Genomic DNA, 22,181 nt, shown 5'->3' on the forward strand with positions numbered 1-22,181 from the left:
TCAGCTCTGGGAGGCATAGGAGCCAAGGTCATTTCGGAGCCCCCAATAAAATATTTGAGGGGCCAGGCCCCCCAAAGTTTATGGGCATTGCCATTCAAACGGTGTGGGTGTGTGCCACGTTATGTAGGGTGGGGCTTACGTGGGCCCCCAATATTTTATTCAAGTTGGTACGCCTACTGTGAGGGGAACAGGGGTCTCTCAACAACTCTCAGCACCCATAGCAACAGTGGCGTAGCGTGGGGGGTGCAGGGGGGCCGGCCGCACCGGGCGCAACATCTGGGGGTTAGGGTTAGGGGGTGCAAATCCATGGGTTAGGGGGCGCAAATTACTTGCCTTGCCCCGGGTGCTGACAACCCAAGCTACGCCACTGCATAGCAAGCTACAGTTCTCACGATCCTTGACTGTTCATTGTGGTATCAGAGCGCTTTAAATGAATAGTGTGGATGCTGCCTGCGGCTGCTTCTCTAACCCCCGCCCCTCTGCCATCCATGGCTGAAGTGGCTTGGGGACACCCTGGCTTCCCCAGATCCTCGCATCGCTCCCACCTGGGCTGAGGCTCCGTGCCTGCGCCCCCAAGAGAGAGGGGGGCGGAGCGCGTTTCTGGGTCTGACATGTTTATGGCTCCTTTTCCTCCCTCCCTTTGCAGAGAGTTTCTAATTAGATTCCCAAATTCCTTCTGGGCTGCTGGAGGAGTGAGTCCCCTTCTTCCCTCCTGGAGCCTCTGCCCAGAAAGCCCCCTCGTCGGATTTCCGCTGGGCTGCATCTAAGACCAAGGTGCTAATTCCTCTTTAATTATCCCAGGGAAACCCTCCGTAATTGCTTCTCTTCCCCCCGCCCCGCCAGCCTCGCCTTGGACCCTCTTCTCCCGCCTCTGCTTATCAGCAAAAGGGGGAAGAAGGATTCAGGCAAAGCCTCTTTCCCGGGTGAGCAAAGGGAGTTATCAGTTCCTGCTGGTGCCCAGTTGATGGGATGAAGCTCAAGGGGGGAGCGGGTGGCTGGACTTGACGGCCAGCCAGGGAGGACCTGTTGCCTCTCCTCGACGCCTCTGCAGGGCTTGGGGTGGAGAGGCTCTGGATGCTCCCATCCTCCTTGGAGGTCGTCCTGCCTCCTTGGCCCTGCCCTCCCGTCCAATAAGGAGAGGTTGCCTTGACACCTGCTTATATACCGAAGACGGCAGCAGCCTCCAAATCTCCAGCGCTGGGTTGGGGGAAGAGGGGAGAAAATACACACATAAACACACACACACACGCCCCTCTCTCCATACCTATTTCAAGCCACAGACTTAGGGAGACAGTCGCCCCGTCGGGCAAGGAGGAGAAGGCTCCCGAGACGATGACCTCCAGCAAAATTGAGATGCCAGGTGGGCTGAAGGCGGACCCGGCGGCTCTGATGGCTTCTCTGCATTTGCTCCCGTCTCCCACCCTCAACCTGGAGATCAAGTACACCAAGGTAAGTCACCTGTCTGCTCTTCCCTGCCAGAGGAGCACGGGCTTCTCTTTTTCTGAGCTGACCCAAAACCGCTTCACTCGGACACTTCTCTTCAAAAACACACAAACACAAAAGCCAGAAAGAGGTGCGTTTTCAGGTGCTGGATGCCAGTAGATGGGTGGCTATATGTGAAAGAAAGTCCATAGGATAAGAAAAAATATCTTGCCCTTTCCAGTTTGCCTGGCATCATTTTAACTCTTTCGATCAGTTTTTTCTTTCTTTCTTTCTTTCTGGGAAAAGGGTTTCTCCGCACAGACTTGAGCTCCTGAAGATTGCTGGAGGGCGCGATTGTACAAATCTTGTTTTAGCCTATTGGAAGATGATGAGAATCATGTTCTGTTTTGCTGTTCTAAAAACTGGTGTCTTTCGCTCCTGGGACTCTTCCTTAACAATTCCTGCCGCAGATGTCACCAAGCCAAGTTGTTGTAACTTTGGAAGGAGGGAATCGTTTGCTGATTTCCTTCCTAGACAAATAACCATCTCGAATACAGGCAACTTGGCAAGAAAATTATTTGCTTATCCACATCACCAAGTGCCCAGGGTTGATGGCTTATTCTGCGGGCTAAGGTGTGCAGAGCTTTCCTATATTTACAGTTGATACAGATCTGCAAGGCTTTTAGCGTATGTGTGTTCAGAATACAGTTATTCCAAAACGCAATTTCGACAGGAAGTGTGATGCCTTTGGTCCGTCTTCTGGTTGTGAATGCCTGTTTGTATTATTAAGCACACTGGACATGATCCCGTGGGATGCAAGACCATTTGCACAAGCCCCACTGAGGTTAAAGGGGAATTGCGCGAGAGCGCGAGAGCGTGCAATTCAGTGAGCAGTCATTGCAGGAGAATTTGGGCATGGATCAGGTCCCAAGCGCGGACATTCTTCATCCTTTGAAAGGGACATTAGACGCTTCAGGCTTGTAAAAAGGCGGCACTTCTATTTAAAGCCAATATTGTCCTGAAGGTCACGCAATGCCGATTAACAAGAAACCTCATTGATGCAAACATACATGATAAATCTTTGTTAAAGATTCATTCTGTTCCCAGAATGTTTCATCACGAATGTGTTCTATTCCCAAATTTCATCATGAATTTGCTGCCTCTCCCTGTTTTTTCTTAAATCCGAAATACAATAGCCACATAAGGACTTGCTGATCATTCGAATAAACCACCTATTTTCAAATAAAAACAAATATAAAATAAAAATAAAATAAAAATAAAATAAATGTGAGTCTCGAATGCCTTGTGCCGGTTCACTTACCTGGCATTTAACTGCTCTTAACAATGTAAGGATTATTTGTCTATAGTGCTAGGATTACTGGGGGTGCGATCCAGTCAAATTAAGCACTTTCAAGCCTCCTTGATTTCAGTGGGAGATAATGAAGCCCGTCGCTGACTCTTCCCGTTGAAATCGAAGGAATGTGCAGAAGCGTAGCTGGTTCGTAATCACAATACTCGTGGTTTTATGCGCAGAGGCTGCAATCCTACATACACTTCCTAGCACGGGGTAAGCCCCATTGAGCTCAATGGAACTTACTTCTGAGTAAAAAAAAAAATACTGTATGAATTGTGCTGTAACAATCTATAGCTAATCATCTTTACATCCATTGTGATGGCTCAGCATCTTGCTTCGTTTTCCAGCTGAAATCAGTGAGATCTAATAGCGCTTAACTTGGGCTGGATCCTACCAAAGTCTTGATATTATTTATAAAAAGAGAAAGAAAGGTGATCTAGATTAAATATGGATATGTAGAAATATGAAAAAAAAAATCTGTCTCACGGCAGCTTGTCTTAGTAGCATACAATTAGTCCCAAAATATTTTTGGGTCACACCGTCGCCTCGGCAAGAAGATATGCACCGAACGCGAGAGAGACCAGAGCAGATTCTTGAGGACCAGAAACTTGCGCCCCAAGTAGAAGCGGGGGCGACGACGGGCTGGGATTAAGGAGTCACAAGGATTAAGGAGTCACAAGGAGTCACCTCCCTCACACGTCCCAAAATTCATGTTGATCTGAAGTATTGAGTGGCTGTGGCACTCGTAAAAATACTTTACCTGCGTGGAACTGTGTTACTCTGCAAAAATCCATGCACAATGATGGTGTATATCAGTAGTAAGTCCTTGTTTTTTATCCCACATTTCTATAAAAAATACAGTGCATCGAGAAATGGAAATAAAAGGTTGCCTTTGCAAATGAAAATATGGTGTGTGTGTGTGAGAGAGGGGGGGATCTTAGTTTCGTACACCCGTCTCTGTTTTTCTCGCTCCGTTTTTCTCCGGTCTCTCTCCCCCACTGCCGCCCTCTCTCTCGGCAGGCCAGGCAAGTGATTTATTGCTAATTGAAGCCTTTAATTGGGTGTCGTGGCTCTGGCCAGACTTTTATCCAGGATCCACTTTCCCACTTATTGCAAAGAAAAACAAGGAGATAGAAAATGACGGCCCTGCGCTGGATTCTCTCAGCCGGTGGGGTCACTTTTATGTCTCTCTCAAGTGACAACTCCTGTAAACAAAAGGGAACAAATCGCCTCCAGAAGGGGAAGGGGAGCGGGGGGGGGGGGGGAATCACTTGTAACCTCGAGCATCTCAAAAGTTACAGCAGCGCTGTTCCCTGAGCGCCCAGCGGGATTTCCTTCTCTTGCCTGGAATTCGGCGCAACCGTTCCAGTTTGTGGATGTTGCGCGGCTCTTGCAATCCTGAGTCTCGGTGGAAAGGGCGCCGCAGTTGTGTCTGTGACTTGCACGCAGTGGCGGAACGAGGGGGGACACTTGAGGCGTGAAATTTCGAGCCTCGTTTAGGAGTTGCGGAGACCTGTCCCCCTGGGGCGCACAATCCACCGGGAAGTTCTTTTGCGCGCAAGCCTGGAAATGAATGAGAGTTGCGCAAGAGTGCTGCTGTGCCCCCGCGCACCTTCAGGGGGGCTTGCCCGGGAGAAAGGGGTTGGAGGAAAGCATTCTGGGTTCATTAGTGGGGGGGGGGGGCTGGTTGTTTGTTTGTTTTGCACCTGGGGCACCCAGATGCATTATAGACTGACCCCATCACTGAATGGGGTGATGTTGCTCAATGGAAGCCCTTAAACACATTAAACTATTGCAAGCATGCTCAGATGAGCGCTGAGTGCAGGGTGAGGGCCAAAGGTGGACCAACAACCACAGAAGGAGCATGATGTATCCTTCACCAGAGACACTCCTTCTCCCAGAGTAGTAAGACTTCTACACCCTACCAGACATAGGTAAAGGTAAAGGGACCCCTGACCATTAGGTCCAGTCGTGGCCGACTCTGGGGTTGCGGCGCTCATCTCGCTTTATTGGCCGAGGGAGCCGGTGCACAGCTTCTGGGTCATGTGGCCAGCATGACTAAGTCGCTTCTGGCGAGCCAGAGCAGCGCACAGAAATGCCGTTTCCCTTCCCGCCGGAGTGGTACCTATTTATCTACTTGCACTTTGACGTGCTTTCGAACTGCTAAGTTGGCAGGAGCAGGGACCGAGCAACGGGAGCTCACCCCATTGCAGGGATTCGAACTGCTGACCTTCCGATCAGCAAGTCCTAGGCTCTGTGGTTTAACCCACAGCGCCACCCGCGTCCAGACATAAGACTTCTTTAAAAACAGAGCCTGATTGGAATCAGAAAATAAGAGCTGAAGGTTAGAATCAGATGGTGGCTGAGTGTGTTGAGGAAGCTCTTGACTTCTGAGGGTGACTGGCAAAGAAGCAATTCCAGTCAGGTGGGGGGGACTGGCCAAGGACAGACTAAAATTGGTAGGGCTGTCCCCCACTAGCCGCGCTGGACCAGCCTCCACCAGGAACAGAGCTCCTCAATGTTTCTCAGATCTGGGTGTCTGTAGTCCAGCTGTACCTGGACTACGACTTCCATAATCCCAAGCTAGTAGGAACAGTGGTCAGGGATGATGGGAGTTGTAGTCCAACAACAGCTGTCAATGGCCCTCCAGATGTTGCTGGACTTACAGTCCCATCACCATCCCTGGTCATTGGCCTGGCTGATGGGAGTTGGAGTCCAGTCACATCTGGAGGGCCACAGGTTCTCCATCTGTGCAGCGGCCACCTGTACTAGCAACCTTCGCTGCTTCTTATGACAGCAAGTTTCATGTGCTAATTCTGCATTGTGCGTGATGAAGAGGCACTCCTTCTTTCATCTGTTAAAAATACAGGGAAGGCTGGTGCATCTGGCCATCAGAGGAGATGCACGAATTTGCCTCCAGATGCTCAGGAACTGAATGTGGAGGCAGCTTGCCTTTGTGTGTTTCCTTGTAACATCCGAAGCCACCCTGCGGAGTCTGAGATGGGGTGCGGGGTGTAGGGAAAGGTTCAGGAAATATTTTGCTAGATCTACAAGCTGTTTACATTGCTGAGAGGTCTGCATTAAATAAATCCAGCATGTTAAATTGTGCAGTGAAAGACAGCAATATTCACTGAGTGACTCATAAATCTTTCAAACATCAGGAGGTGGACCAGTTTGTTGGGAGAATTGTTGGCTGATGTTGAGGCTCGGAAGCACCAGGATGTATTGCAAAGGCTGCTTGCTTGTGTATCACAGCTGCACATTCTTCCTCTTGTGTGTAGCTTGAACCGTTATCCTTTAGGGGAAATACCATAATGAAAAATGAAATTTACCTGGACAAGGGCAGTTTAACAGAAGCTCAATCCAAGTAATGCAGAGATGTTGACAGTGAGCGGGTTGATTGCCTACTCCAGAGGGGCTTGTGTGCATCACTCTATTCCATGGGTCGGCAAACTAAGGTTCGTGGGCCGGATCAGGCCCAATTGCCTTCTGGATCTGGCCTGCGGACAGTCCCGGAAATCACTGCGTGGATCGCCAGCAAGCGTGTTCTTTCCCTCTCCCTTACACGGTGGTGCCAGTGCCTCCTCCCTCCCTCCTCCTGGCTTCACCTCGCCCTGCCTAGAGGAGGAAGGGGCTGGGCTTTTTTTGGTGCCAGCAGCAGCAGCAGCGGCTGCCATTTTAAGCAGCCCCTCTCTGGAGCCCTTTTGCACGCTGCTCATTGTCCCTCTGCCGCCACTGCTAGCCCCTGCTGCTCGCAAGACACAGGTAAGCCACCACTTGGGCTCATGGTGCTCTTGCATAACCCCCCCCCCCCCAATATAGTCTGGCCCCCCACAAGGTCTGAGGGACAGTGGACCAGACCCCTGCTGAAAAAGTTTGCTGACCCCTGCTCTGTTCCTTAAGGGGCAGCTAAGGGATGTTGGGAGAATCCTCTTGGACTCCCTGGTGTTGGGGGGGGGGGAGGCAACTCTGCACCACATTGTGCTCCTTGTCAGTATTCTTACTTGCTTCACCTGGGGGCTTGTAACTGGACACATTTCCTTAGAAGCAAATCCCAAGGATCTCGCTTCCATGCAGGTGTGCTTAAGGTTAGGCTACTAGGATGTGTGTGCGCTCATATTCAAAGAAATAAGAAAGAATGAGTTACTTCCAAGTAATGCCTTGAAGCTTATGATACCAGCAGAAAGAGATTCAGGTGTAGGATCATGGGAACCAACTCCTAGGGGTCAAGGTCCCTTTAGGTAAAGGTAAAGGTACCCCTGCCCGTACGGGCCAGTCTTGACAGACTCTGGGGTTGTGCGCCCATCTCACTTAAGAGGCCAGGGGCCAGCGCTGTCCGGAGACACTTCCGGGTCACGTGGCCAGCGTGACATCGCTGCTCTGGCGAGCCAGAGCCACACACGGAAACACCGTTTACCTTCCCGCTGGTAAGCGGTCCCTATTTATCTACTTGCACCCGGAGGTGCTTTCGAACTGCTAGGTTGGCAGGCGCTGGGACCGAGCAGCGGGAGCGCACCCCGCCGCAGGGATTCGAACCGCCGACCTTTCGATCGGCAAGCCCTAGGCGCTGAGGCTTTAACCCACAGCGCCACCTGCGTCCCTCAAGGTCCCTTTACCCACCCATAAAATATTTGAGGGGGCTTTCCCCCCCCCACTTGATGGCCATTGCCCTCCAAATGGTGTGTGCACGCTGCGCCTCGTGATCAATTATGTGGGGCAGGGCTTACCTGCCCCCCCATATTTTATTCAAGTTGGCATTCCTGTGTAAGGTTGTGGGGAATTGGGGATGCACCATACTCAGGCCCGACCTCACAAAAGAGCCAGTTCCTTGAGGCAGCAGTGATCTTCTGCAGCTCAAAGTCTTTTGCAGTGCTGCTGAAGGGGCACAACTCTGCGATTCCTTGTAGTTGTACATGAACCAGGAGTTCCAAAGTATTCCTGGGACTGATTTGGGGTTTTCCCCAAGGCTGGGTGGTTCATCCCTACTGGACCATGAATATGACTGAGGAGGATAGAAGCATACCTACCTGTCCCAGGAGATTCCCTTCACTTTCTTTGAACTCCACTTTTGGATAGAAGCCAGCCTCATTTTAATCATCCTAAAGAGCAAGCTGTCTCTTAAATATTGAGACATTCATGGAGGATTCATCTAAGTCGTGACTATCCAGGATTGTTCTGTGCAAGCTCCATATTCAAAGGCAGTCTAACACTGAATATGGGTTTTGGGAGAATGACATTGAGAGAAGTGACATCCTCACACTCTGCTTCTGGACTTCCTGGAGGTATCTGGTTGGCCCCCTGGGGGAAGTAAGGGCCCTGAATTAGATGGACCTTCAGTGACACCCAGCATCAGCCAGGCTTCTCTGATGTTCTTATAATCCTCCCAAACCATGTAAAATGACAACCATGTGCTTTGAAGGAATTTAAAATTAAAATGAATAGAATTTTTTAAAAATATTTTTATTTTTGCAGGAAACAAATTCTGTTTGACACAGATTTTGCAGGCCCAGCTTTAGGCAGCCTTTTAGAAGTGGCTTATCTCTCAGGAGACTTAGCATATGTATACTGAAAAGTGAAATAAAGAACAATTGCATTGTCCTGCCAATTGGCTATGTCCCTGGGATGGAGAAGCAAGACCTGAGAGGTGTGGTGACTGCATCCTTTTTTGCCTCTGTTTAGAGTTGTGTCCCCCTGCTTGTTGGGCCTGGGAGAGCTCTGTGATTAAACCCTCAGATAAACAGCTCGGTAGGAAGACAAAGTGGTGTTATGAATGGAAGACAAGGCTGTTGATACACCCATCGGCCCCTGTGCAGGAAGGGAGATGCACCAGCCACGATTTCCTCCTTTCTGTCTTGCTTCCAGCTGTATAAACTCCATATAAACACTTTGAGGGGAGCTGGCAGGATTGTAAGCACAAACCAGTGGTCAAATGGGCTAGTGTGGTCTGCAGTGTAGGCAGAAAGTCTGAGGGGAGGGGGGAGATGGGAGTGTGGGGTGTCCCCTTCTCCCCTCCCCTGTCAAAGTGTGTGTGTGCTAAGTTGCAATGTCAAGGTGTTGATGGCTTTGCCCAAGCTCAAGGTACCCCTGAGATGCAATTACTCCTAGGCTGCAATCCTACATTTACCTGGGAGTAAGCCCCACTGAACACAATGGGACTTTCTTCCAAGAAAACAGGCACGGGACAGTCGTTCAGAAGTGACAGGTCAGCTTTCTCCACTATGGTGTCCCTTCAGATTTTTTGGACCCAGAACTACGTTCTACTTCCACTGCTGGAAGCTATAATGCTTCTGAATGTTACTTGCTGGAAACTGCAGGAAGGAGTTGTGGTAGTTGTGCTCTGATCCTGGTGGGCTTTGTATGGCCATTGACTGGCCACTGTGAGAACAGGACACTGGGCTAGATGGGGCACCAACATGACCAGAAAGACAATTCTTACATGAACCTGTGGCTTCTGCCTCTGCTTCTCGTAATGGTGAATGCTGGGTTGAGGCAGTCCTACCTGCAGACAAAGCCTGGGTGCTCTTAAGGGCGGCTGAGTGAATGAGGGTTGCATCACATGGGGGGGGGGTAGAGGCTCACAGAATGAGGAAAGAATGGGTAGAGAGGGATTTTTATCCCCCACAATTCATAGTCACCCAGTGCCACTGATGGGGAGTAGATTCATGGAGAAAGAAGTTCTTCACACAAGACAATGTATCATTCATTGATGGATCTCACTGTGAACTTAGGCAAATTCACAGAAGAAGGGGAGAAGGCCATCAGCGGCTGCTTGTCAGGAGACGGCACTATCAGAGGCCACATGCTGCAAAATACTGTGTGTGTATTACTGGCAGGAGAGAGCCATGGAAGGAGAGCCATTTGTCTTCATGCCCTGCCGGTGGACTTCCTGGAGGCTTCTTGCTGTTGGGTGCTGGAGTGGATGAAGCTTTGATCTGATCCAGCATTGGTTCTTCTGATGCTCTTCCAAAAAAGGTCCATTTATGCCAAGCATAAGCAAGGTTCTGGACTACAGTTCCCCTCCTCTCTGCTGACGGGGCCTGATGGAAGTCAGAGCATCCGCCCTGGTTTGTTTTCACAAAGGTTGGCATTTGTTCTGGTTTGTTTGTGAGATGGCTGTACAGTGCTGCATCAAACAGTTGTTATCCCACACAGTGCATTTCCCCATCACTTTCCTTACTGCAAGTAGACTATGGAGGGTGTGTGGTTGTTGCTTTGGAAGCAGATCTGTTGTGGCGGAACTCCAAACTCACTCTAGTTGTACCACCTGAATTTGCCAGCAGGGGCCTGAGCCCCATCTCAAAAACCCAGAAATGCCCTTGGTGTGCAAAACCACTGCTGAGGGTGAGTCCCGGTGAGCCCCCACACAAACGATGCTCTGAGCGATGCCAGAATACTGTAGGGCTGCTCTTGACAGTACACTTTGCAGCTGAATGTGTTTGGCCATTCAAGGTGGTTTTTAAAGTTAGTATGAAGTGTGTTTTACGTTGTTTTTGTTTTAAAAAGCCCAGCCCTACCCTCTGCATTTAAGCATCCTTTAAGCTGTGTTAGTTCTGGCTCACCACCGCAATCTCTTCCTCTCTTTCTCTTCCTCTCTCTGAGTGCGGTTGGGGGTATCAGCTTTTGTTCAAAGAGCCCATTTGAGATTCTTGCATCTCCCTACACAACCCCACCGTTTCTGTCCTATATTTGGCTTCAGAAATGCCCCCTGAAAGGGCCCTGGAGGTGGGGAGGGGGGAGAGGCACCTCCGTTCCCTCCCGCTTTCCTGCTGATTCTATGGACTCTAATTTCCGAACTCCTTGCAGGGAGTTTCAAATGTACTTCCTTTTTAAATTAAATCCACCCTCTTGCATCGTCGCACGGCACCCCAGGGTGCAGTAAGTCAAGCGCATTGTGTTCTGCCCGGCCCCGCTGCAAGAAGGCTGACATTCTAACATGTTGGCAGTTAACTCACACACACAAATACACGCCTGTGATAGCTGCTTGAATCACCAGCCTTTGACAAGAATGTTTTGCATCACACAGGATGCCTTTTAATTGCCTTTATTTCCAGCAAATTAACATGGGGGGGGGGGGAGGCGCGTGGAATTACTACTAAGCTTATTTTTCTCATGAGCAATAAATATCAGGCATGTGCTTACATTTATAGTTTCCTCGGGATATTAATGACTTCCATTCGCCTAGACCTTGCAAGGAATCTCTTCTCCCTTCCTTCCATTTGTATGCAATCATTGGAGGCAGGGCCTCTCCAGGGGTTGTGAGGCCTGGGGGTTGAAAGAGGGTTTCCAGGGCCACCTCCAAGTTCCCTTCCCAGAGGCCCCGATCCCCCAAATCCATCTTCAGCCTTTCAGGCCTGTTCTGCACCTTGAACCCTGTTCATCACCTGCAGCAGCTGCAGAGCTGTGGCTCCTCAGTGTCCCACCAGTGGTTTTACAGCAGAGGGGACTTTTTTTTTAAGAGAAAGCCCCCTCCCCCTGGGAACAAGGGGGGCACCAGCTATTTGGGGTTTTTCAGTAGTTTTTTTATTTATTGCCTTTCTATACCTCCCTTCTTCCCAGGATCATAAAAAGGTAAAGGTGACCCCTGACCATTAGGTCCAGTCGTGACTGACTCTGGGGTTGCAGTGCTCATCTCGCTTTATTGGCCAAGGGAGCCGGCGTACAGCTTCCGGGTCATGTGGCCAGTATGACTAAGCTGCTTCTGGCGAACCAGAGCAGCACACAAAAACGCCGTTTACCTTCCCGCCAGAGTGGTACCTATTTATCTACTTGCACTTTGACATGCTTTCGAACTGCTAGGTTGGCAGGAGCAGGGACCGAGCAATGGGAGCTCACCCCATCGCGTGGATTCGAACCGCCGACCTTCTGATCGGCAAGTCCTTGGCTCTGTGGTTTAACCCACAGCGCCACCCACGTCCCTCCCAGGATCATAGCCCAGGCCTTTTCCAGGGTAGCATTGTGGGATATTGTTCCTGTTGGTTGGTTTTTAACTTTGCATTTTGTTTGTTATTCTTTTTTGGTACAATTCCACGATACAGTGGAACCTCGGTTGTCAAACGTAATCCGTTCCGGAAGACCATTTTACTTCCGAAACGTTTGACAACTGAGGCGCAAAAGGTTGTCTGCAACTTCAATGGTGAAAATTGAGAAACACGCCTTGGAAGCCATTCGACTTCTGAGGCATGTTTGAAAATGGAAGCATTCACTTCTGGGTTTTTGGCGTTCGGCTTCTGAAACGCTTGAAAACTGAGTTTCCACTGTATTTTCAAATGATGGTGTTTATAGGTTCTTTAATTCTTCAGCAGGTAAGGACACAGGAACAAGTTCTTGCCCTCTGCCACCCTTGCTCTCTGCTTTGCTTCAGCCTTCCTTGGGGGGAACCTGCATATTTTGTCTTGTGGAGCAAAGAGTAGCAGCAGGGGGACAAATATTTTTATTAGGAAAATGAAACAGGAAGAGAGGAAGGGTTACAGACTTTGCTGCTATCACACCAATGTCTTGATCCAATTCTGGGGACCGAATTGTATCTCTGCAGCTGCTACTGACTTTTTTTGTTTCGTTTTTTGGAGTGGGGAAAACCTTGACTTTAGCAATCTCTTCTCCTATGACCAGTTGTTCCTTGAGATATTCTGTACATCAGCTTTCTCCATCCTGTTGGTGCTCTCCAGATGTTTTGAATAACTGGCTGATGGGAGTCCAAAATCTCTGGAGGGCCCCAGGTTGGGGAAGGATGCTCTAAATAAAAAAAAAATTGCCTTCAGAGGGAGGGGTTCCCTTCCGCAATTACCTGTCCGACTCCCTTGTGGTGGCTTCTCCTCTAAGGTCTCCACATTTCAGATGCCACCAGGGCAGATCTGGAAGCCTATAGCCGTCCAGGAAAGGGTTCAGATTTGACAGCCAGAGGCCTATTTGCTTTGCAGGGAGTTCTTGATGCAGACATTCCTGGTGGAGAGAAATGGCGGAATTCCTCCCCCAGCCATTCCTGTCCTCCCTACATAGTTTATTGCCAGGCGTAATGGGATGCCATGGAATTGTCTCCATCCACTGCCTTTCAGGAGAACTCTCTCCCTCTTCCTTTCTCTCCCTCTTCCCCTCTCTCTCTTTCTGTTTTTTTCTGGCGTGAAACAATCCAGATCACTCTTTTCCATGCTTTCAAGCTCCCCTCATTCGTTTGTGGGCACTTGGTCTTATTTCTTTTCTTTCCTCTTTGCAACAAAGGTTGAAATTCTAATCATGGAAGAGGTGATCCTATGGGGAACAGTTAGGAAAGGAACTGAGAATAAAACAGCATTGTCTCATAATGCCTTCTTAAAAAAGGAAATCTCTGGTGCTGCTGCATTTTGAATAGCAGGCACAGTTTTGGTTGCCCCGTCTGAAGAAAATAATATAAGAAGAGTCTGCTGGATCAGGCCAGCTGCATGCCTGCCATTCTGGGAAGCCCACAAGCAGGATCAGAGCACACTAGTGCCATCTCCTCCTGTGGGTTCCAGCAACTGGCATTCGGAAGCATTACTGCCTGTGACCATGGAGGCAGAGCAGAGCCATCATGACTAGTAAACATTAACCACCATGATTGGGTCTGATGTGTTTTTAAAGCCATCCCAGTTGCCAGCATCACTGTCCCTGCGGAAGCAAGTTCCATAGTTTAACGATGCAGTATGTGGAAAGAATGGGATGCGGATGGCACTGTGGGTTAAACCACAGAGCCTAGGGCTTGCCGATCAGAAGGTTGGCGGTTCAAATCCTTGATGCAGGGTGAGCTCCCGTCAACCTAGCAGTTCGAAAGAACATCAAAGCACATCAAAGGGCAAGTAGATAAATAGGTACTGCTCCGGCGGGAAGGTAAACGGTGTTTCTGTGCGCTGCTCTGGTTCGGCCAGAAGCGGCTTAGTCATGCTGGCCACAAGACCCGGAAGCTGTACATCGGCTCCCTCGGTCAGTAAAGCGAGATGAGCGCCGCAACCCCAGAGTCGGTCACGACTGGACCTAATGGTCAGGGGTCCCTTTACCTTTACCTTATGTGGAAAGAAGTCCTGTCTTTTAACTGTCCTGAATCTTCCGACATTCAGCTCCATTGAATGTCCCCAAATCCTAGTGTTATGAGAGAAGGAGAAAAACACTTCTCTATCCTCTTTCTCCATCCCATGCAGAAGTTTATAAACTTCAATCATGTTGCCTCTTACTCACCTCTTCTCTAAACGAAAAAGTCCCAAGTGACGCAACCTTTCTTCATGGGGGGGGGGTGTGTTGCTCCTTTCCCTTGATCACGTGGGTTGCCCTTTTCTGAAGCTTTTTGCCAGGAAGGCCCTGGCCTGTAGGGGGCATCAAAGAACCAGCTCACAGGCCCCATGCTTTGAAGATGCCGTCCAGAACTTTCCTATGTCCCCTGCCAGGGCTGAGCCAGTGGCTCCAAAGGAGGTCTTTACAACATTAGCAGTAGTGCGTAGGCATTGGGGAAGCATTGCAGTGCAACTAATAAAGCAGGCTAAATCCACCAACTGTGCAGGATTGCTGTGTCAAGAACATGGTGCGGAATGCATGCACTGCAATAAAGCACAAGTCCCGAGGGCCACCAAATCACGGTGCAAGGAGGACCCACTTCTGCCAAGCAGAAGACTTGGGTCTGGATCATGACTGGGGACACATGGTGGTCAAGAGAACAGTTCCCTGCCTGCCCCATTAAGCTCACAACCTAAAATTTGATAATGAAGAGAGGAGGCCGGGGAAAAGGAGGAAGAGGTCTGGCGGAGTCCCAATGTGGGAGGGGAAAGGTGTTTTTTCAGTGGCCTGATGCAGAGAAACTTGTGGCAGTGGCCTGGCTCCACTTCCTGGGCCTTCCAAACCCTCCTGCTGATTTGAAGCCTTTGTGTGGCCTTTTGGTGCCATGTTTCCAAGCTCCCGGTTGCTACCAAAGAGCACAGCTCAGCTTTTCCAGTTGGGGGGTCCAGGACTTTTTGAGGCACCCCAGACAATTGCAAGCTCTTGGAGAGGCTGCCTCATGGAAGGGAGCAAAAGCATCTCAGAGAGAGAGAAGCCAAAAGCTTGTTTCTGCTGGGGGCCACCCTGCTGTGCAGCTGCTACCCCTGGGGAGGACGCTCCTGGCGGCAGAGGACAGCCATGGCAAGATCCTGGGCCCAGCCTCTTGGACAGGGGGAGGCAGCTGTGGAGGGGAAGCCGTGAGCAAAGGCAGGCGTTTGAGCCCCCTCGGCTCATCCCGCCCCCATCTGGATGTCTGCTGCATTCTTTCTCAGGGCGGGGAAGTGTGAGCCTTTCCCCTCTGGCTGGAGCTCCAGAGGCCGATATAGCCTGCTACTCTCAGGAAACACAGCAGGGTCCAGGTGCACAGCTTAATTGGAAGCGGGACTTGATCCTCTGGGGCTCAGCTGCTGGACACCTAAAGCGGCAAGGGACAGTAAAGGCACTCTCAAGTGGGCATGCCTCAAGTGCTTTTGCATCAGCTCCAAGGCTGCCACGTGTTTTAAGAAAGGGGCTTTTCAGTTTGGGCAGCATGGCCTGCAAACAAGCTTCATGAGTGGTGTTTTGGGGTGCTGGGAGCCTTTTCCTATACAACTCTTGAACTCTGTTGCGGCTCGATAGGCCAAGCCATTTCCAAATACAGCTGCTGGCTGTCTGTCCCACTTTGTTGTAGACCAGCCACAGAGACAGGATCAGAGCCAAGTGATTTCAGCCCAGGCTGTACAGCAGGCAGAAGGGCAACCCTTTCCAGTCCGTTCCTTTGTGGGCAAATGTTTTGGGCTGTGTGTAGCGTATGTGTCCAAGTTTCGCCCACAGGCCTGAGGTTGCCCACTCCTGCTGTAGAGAACACAGAGCTAGATCCATCCCGGTCTAAGGCAGCTTCCTGTGTTCCTACGAAACGAAGCAAAGCATCATCTTCGTGGGGAAGGTGTTGCAGTTCAAAAAGTGCCTCAGATTCGCTTTCCATGTTGGCTTTGGGGTGAATGAAAGGAAGAAACTCTTGCGGTCCGATGTTTGGCCACCTATTAGTAAATAGTTACAGTATGCTTCACCAAAACATTGCCAGTGATGGCTGCCAAGTTATGACAGGGCCATGCTGTGAAGCTTCAGTTGCAGATTTGACACTATCAGACGAGGGCTCAATAGAGATTGGGAGTGGCTCACTCATCGTTACAGAGAGGAAAAGTTTCCTCTTCCAGTGTTTATGTACAACTTGCTTTGCCAATTCATTACCAGTCAAGAGAGACTCGCACCCACTCAGACTGGATTTTCAACCCTTTTGAGTAGATCATGTTTGCATTAGCACTTTGCATAGTTCTAGAACAGTCCCCCCCCCAACTGAAACACTCCAATTGTTGCACCTTCCCTTTGTAGGGCGTTTCACCCACTTGACCATTTGGGTTGCCCCTTTCTGCATCTTTTCCAGCTCTACGTGATCTCAGCTCAGGCAGAGCCATGATGATGTTGGTGGTGACTCTTCCTTGACTTCGGCCAAGACAAGGGGGAGGCAAGAAAGTCACAGAAAATCAGGCCCTGTTCTCACAGGGACAGCATATTTTCAGGAATCTGGGGACTGAATATCAGCCCAGCCTTAATTTCATTGGTGGGATTTCAAAACCCTTTCTGTTTTTGTGCATTTGGGTTTTTTAAATACAGAAATTGCTGGAGGGAGGGGGGAATGTTCCCCTACCTTTTAATATTAGGCACTTGGCAAAGAATTAAACTTACGTTTTTAATTTACACCTTGAGCACTGTCGTCCCCTTTGAATTTAGTGGCAGTGGCGTAGCGTGGGAGGTGCAGGGGGGGCCGGCCGCACCGGGTGCAACATCTGGGGGTTAGGGTTAGGGGCGCAAATCCACGGGTTAGGGGGTGCAAATTACTTGCCTTGCCCCGGGTGCTGACAACCCACGCTACGCCACTGTTTAGTGGCAAATAGAAATGTGTTGTTCACACTGGCCTTTATTGGGGAACAAGTCATTACTATTCCCCCCCCACACACACATTTTTTTCACAATAGATTAGAACAGAGGTTTTCAACCTTTTTGAGTCCATGGCTCCCTTGACCAACTACATTCTTTCTGTGGCTCCCCTGTGAGGAAACACACTGTGAGCCTCAGATGCCCAGTTATGTCACCCCTTGCCTGCAGAGCCAGCAGCCCCCCACCCCTTTTCAGACACCCTCCCTTGTAGAGTGTTCCCTCAGCCTCCACTCTTCTCCCCTTTCCTTGGGAGTCCTCCAGGCAGTCTGAGCTCACACTGCCCCACAAGAGGATGCCCCCAGCCTTAGTGGCCTGATGGAGACTGGGCAAAGGTGAGGCCAGCACCTTACCTTGGCGTCTCCTAATAATTCCCAGGGCCCTTAACTAACTATAATCCCTGGGGTGCTTTGAGGGAAACCATGGCTCTTAAAAGTGGCATGCTGCTGCTTTAAATGTATTGTTCAGATAGGGAGCTGTGCAGCAAAGTTTGATATGCCTGCAACAACAGGGGAGGCGCTTGACCCCCCCCCCCTTAATGTAGCCATGAAGTGTCACAAAGGTGCCCTAGATTCTATGCTCTTGGCTTAGCAACCTCCAATTCTTGTACTGTCAAACGAAGGAATCATAACTGCAATTGCACAGTAGGGTGTGTGGAGGGGATCTGTGTCCAGCAGATCATCACCAGGAAACAACTGTGTAGGACATCAATGGCCTGCCAGCTAACGGAGACTAAAGAAAAGGGAATCAGCAATAGGAATCGCTTCTTTGCACAACCATGAGCTGCCTTACTGAATTCACTGCCACAGGTACAAGGGAAGACGGCCATTGGCTTGTTGTTTTCCACTGCCTCCCGCAGTTTGGTCAAACTCATGCTGGTAGCTTCGAGAACACTGTCCCACCATCTCGTCCTCTGTCGTCCCTTTCTCCTTCTGCCCTCCATCTTTCCCAACATCAGGGTCTTTTCCAGGGAGTCTTCTCTTCTCATGAAGTGGCCAAGTGGAGCCTCAGCTTCAGGATCTGTCCTTCCAGTGAGCACACAGGGCTGATTTCCTTAAGAATGGATAGGTTTGATCTTCTTGCAGTCCATGGGACTTTCAAGAGTCTCATTCAGCACCATAATTCAAAAGCATCAATTATTTGGCAGTCAGCCTTCTTTATGATCCAGCTCTCACTTCCATACATTGGCTTAGGTAAAGGTAAAGGGACCCCTGACCATTAGGTCCAGTCGTGGCCGACTCTGGGGTTGCAGCGCTCATCTCGCTTTATTGGCCGAGGGAGCCAGCGTACAGCTTCCAGGTCATGTGACCAGCATGACTAAGCCGCTTCTGGCGAACCAAAGCAGCGCACGGAAACACCGTTTACCTTCCCGCCGGAGTGGTACCTATTTATCTACTTGCACTTTGACGTGCTTTCGAACTGCTAGGTTGGCAGGAGCAGAGACTGAGCAACGGGAGCTCACCCCGTTGCGGGGATTTGAACTGCCAATCTTCTGATCGGGAAATCCTAGGCCCTGTGGTTTAACCCACAGCGCCACCCGCATCCCCATACATTGGCTTAGAAGCATTTAAATAAGGTTTAGAGGCATTCATAAAAGAGGAGAGGTTTATCCAAGGGCTGTTAGTCATGACAGCTGAAAATGAACGCTCCAGAAGACCCCTATCACTTAATAGCAGGTGCTGGGTGCTGTCTTCCTGTCCTGGTGGCGTGTTTCCTGGAGGCATCTGGGTAGCTCTTGGTAGGAAGAAGGGTGCTGTGGACCTTTGGTCTGATCCAGCTGGACTGGGAACATAACGGTTAAATGTTTCTTTATTGGTTTCGTGTAGGAGAAAGGGTCCAAACTCCCTTTTGTTTCTTTGGCAGGAAAGACAATGGGAAGGATCTTCCATTTGACTCCGTAAGGGCTTTTTTTTGGGGGGGGGTGGCTTTTCCAGCTTCTGCTGCCATCTCCCAAAGTTTGCTTAATGCCTTTCACCAAAGATGTCATAGGTGGCAAAAGGCAGCGAGTAAATGTTCTTTAATATGATGTAACCTAATCCTGATGGATCCAAAACTGTCCTTTTTCTGAACTCCCTGTTCACGTTCTCCCATTTCACTGAAGTTGTTGAATGCTTGCGCTAAATTGTAAGAAGAGGTCTACCCACAGATGATCCTCAGTTGGAGCCCCTCCTGCTCTTTGCTGCTTTGGCCCATCTCTAATTATAGACTGTAATAATAATCACCAACATCCTTCTGAGCAGATGAATTTGTGAACATCAGAAAGATGCTTTTGCCAACCAAAAGAGAGCGAGAGAGAGTGTGCTGTGTGCGCATCTTGACGGTGGTAGTGCTGGTGGGGGGAGGCTAATTGGAACCACATGTGCAAACTTAACATTAGAAATACTCCATTATAGGCACCACAATCAGTGTTGATATGTATTCTGCTGCTTGCGCTGAAATGCCAGAAGTCATTTAGACTAGCTAATCCTTCCTGAGCTCTTCCCATGGAGTTTTTAAAACTTTGTTTCAGAGCCACCAGACACAAAGAGACATGTCCTGCACAGGCTCTCCGCAGAGCTGGCTTTGAAATGCTCTAACAGGAGAATTGGGGAACATTAAGGAGGCTGGCGGGAGGCTTGCCGGAGTGAACCCTCATCCCAAAGCTGCCTCCTGATGGTTCACTTGGGCCTAATCGAACAGCCACTCTTTGCAGGTCACAGGCTCTGCTATTTGTCTCTGACCTAAGAGATCTGGAGTGTTCTTCACATCAAAACCGGGTCTTGCTGAGCTGAGATCAAACAGGCAAAGGTAAAGGATTTGGCCAGTGATTTATCATGCCACGGAGAGCGCTCAGGCCAAAAGGGGCCACTGAGGATGAAGCTGACATTCCAGCCGTTTCTCATATGTGCTTAGAAGAGGGACTTCCAAGTTAAACAGAAGGAGGCCCTCCCCCCTCTCTTTTTGCTTTTTCAGGAATAAATATTGAGAGATTGTGTTTAACTACAAATGTCTTCCCAAGGACAGCATTTTCCAAAGCTGATGATTAACAGGAAGGTCTTCACCTAAAAATAACAGAGATACACAGACAATCTCAGTGCTACTGCAAAAGGGGCACATTCTACCAAGTGTAGAAGAGCAGTTCCTGCAGAAAGATTCAGCACCTACCTTTTATGTTTTATTAAGAAGACAAAAAGACACCATCCTTCTGAACCAGACCCCAAGCTCTACTGATCTAGTCAAGCACTCTGTTTTAATGACATTTTATTTGCTTGTTTGTTTGTTGGATTTCTTGCCTGTGGGGTCTAAGGTACATCACAACAATAAAATATACCATTTGTAAAACAAATAAAACAGTGTTATAGTGAATTCTGTCATTTAGCTACATGTTGTGCAAAGAAGGGCTCTCTTTTGTTTGTTCTGAATCTGTTGCTGAGGAATGTCACAGAGTTTCCCAGAGTTCCTGAATTATAGAAGAGGGAGAAAGGGTTCTCTCTCCACGCCTCCCATTCCATTCATAATTTTATAAATCTCTATCAAGCCTTTCCTTATATATCATCTTCTCTAAACTAATCCTGCCATGTATTGTCAACTTTGTCTTCTCAGATGAGGCACTGAGAGCCAGGGCCTTCTTATGTGTGGCACCTCTCTTGTGGATCTCCCCTGCTCTTGTCCCGCAGAGCCCAAGTGGTAGTGGAGGGGGGAGAGGAGGAAAGCAGCACCATGGAGAGCTCATAGGGAGCTGCTTGCTCTAAGGAGGGCTGGAAGTGACCTGAGGCCTTTTGAAACTCTCCCTCCTAGGTTCTCCCCCCTTTCTGGAGAACAAGAACCTCTGGAAGGGCCAGTACACTGACCTGGAGAAACCCTCTGTCCTAGTGTGGTCCCTATGCCATTGGACTGGTGAGATAGCATGGGAGGTGCCAAAGGCAGGTGCCTGTGAGGGTTCTGGCTCTAGTCCTATAAACCCTGGTGCTGTGGGTTGTGCTTCAGTGGGCTCCTCTGCCAACCTCTGGTCCAGCTGTCCTCTGATCTCCAGCATCTTGAAGTCTGCTCTGGTTCCTTAACTTCCGACTTGGTCACTGCAGGACTTCCCTTAGCAGCAGAGCCCAGACTTGGCATGGATTACGTAGGTCCCGGGTCAAATCTCTAGTATCTCCAAAGGAATTGGCAGCAGGTGGCAGGAAATACCTGTCTGCCCAAGTCCCTGCCAAGCTGCTGTTTCAGTCTGAGCATCTAATACTGGCCTAGGCGGACTAATGGTCCCGACATGATAGTTGTGTCCATGAGCAAAAATGTGCAGCTGTGTGCTTGTCTCCTTTTACCAAAGAGAGGCCTTGGCTCAGGGACAGAGCACCTACTTTGAATGCAGAAGGTTTCAGGATCCACCCCCAGACTCTAAAGCAGCAGAGAGAGATCAGGGGTCTCACCTGGGTCAGCGCAGCTAAATGATGGGCAGGGGGGGTGGGGCAGCCACTAGGATACTCAGATTCCTCTGTAGCCATGAGTGTGAGACCTTCACTTCACCTCACACACACACACACACACCCCACCTGCCTCACAGGTTTGTTGTGAGGATGAAGAAGGATAGAATAAAAATGGGATTTTAAAAAATCATCCAAGGTAGCTTCATGTGTCTATGTAGAAGTGTCTACTCTCTCTCTCTCTCTCTCTCTCTCTCTCTCTCTCTCTCTGTGTGTGTGTGTGTGAGAGAGAGAGAGAGAGAGAGAGAGAGAGAGAGAGAGGGAGACTCTTGCAGACTGAGCCCAGCAAAAAGTGGTGGAGGAGTAAGCATTCCTAGACCTCAAGGCAGACGTGTGTGTGTGTGTGTGTGTGTGTGTGTGTGTGTCTAGGAGGCAGCAGGTACAGAAAGCATCCAAAGTTGCCTTTATAGTTGCTCATCCCTATCACCCACCTGGCCCAGTATTGCAGCTGCTTCCCGGGGTTCTTGCCACTGAGGCTATTCCCATCTCCTACTTCCTGGGATCCTTTTTAATCAGAACCTAGTGAAACCCCCTGTCCTCAAGACCTTTCTCCAAGATCTCCCCTCCTGTCTCTTAAGCCCCTTTGCTCTAGGTGTGCCCTCTGGGGCCTCCTCTGCACCCTTCTATGGGACTGACAGCCTTTCAGGTCCCCCCCCCTCAGGTTTCTCTTCCTCTGGCTGACCTGAGACCTTCCTTTGTGCCAAATCTGTGCCCTGCCAATAAGCTCTGGGTCTCTGTTCCCCGTACCTCATATTTGGAAACCTGCAGCAGCCAGGCACTTTGGGGACAGAGTGTGGGTGGCAGAGACAGACAGGGTCCGGGTGACCATCTTCCGCCTTTGCCAGAATCTGTGATGGCCTTTGCAGAAGGACAAAGTTCCGCGGGTGATGAGTCCCTAAAGCCAAATTCCTCCAAAGCGAAATGTTCATTGGGAAGGATTCTTCAGCCAGCTGCTGGTGGGTAGCTGATCCCAGGAATGCATCGTCATTCCCTGGTGG

The 22,181-nt window shown here is 49.7% G+C and overlaps 1 protein-coding gene across 1 annotated transcript in view; it reads left to right on the forward strand.

Annotated features, from left to right (window-relative positions):
• Nucleotides 1-696: 696 nt before the first annotated feature.
• ALDH1A2 (aldehyde dehydrogenase 1 family member A2) overlaps nucleotides 697-22,181 on the forward strand; it is a 71,216-nt gene continuing 49,731 nt past the window's right edge. Inside the window, exons 1-2 of the mRNA XM_079953350.1 lie at nucleotides 697-774; nucleotides 1,275-1,449. Of these exons, the coding sequence (XP_079809476.1) occupies nucleotides 1,333-1,449 (117 nt within the window). The 5' untranslated portion in view covers nucleotides 697-774; nucleotides 1,275-1,332. The remainder of the gene's footprint in view (nucleotides 775-1,274; nucleotides 1,450-22,181) is intronic.

The sequence above is a fragment of the Podarcis cretensis genome (assembly GCF_951804945.1).
Source record: "Podarcis cretensis genome assembly, chromosome: 14".
NCBI lineage: Eukaryota > Metazoa > Chordata > Lepidosauria > Squamata > Lacertidae > Podarcis > Podarcis cretensis.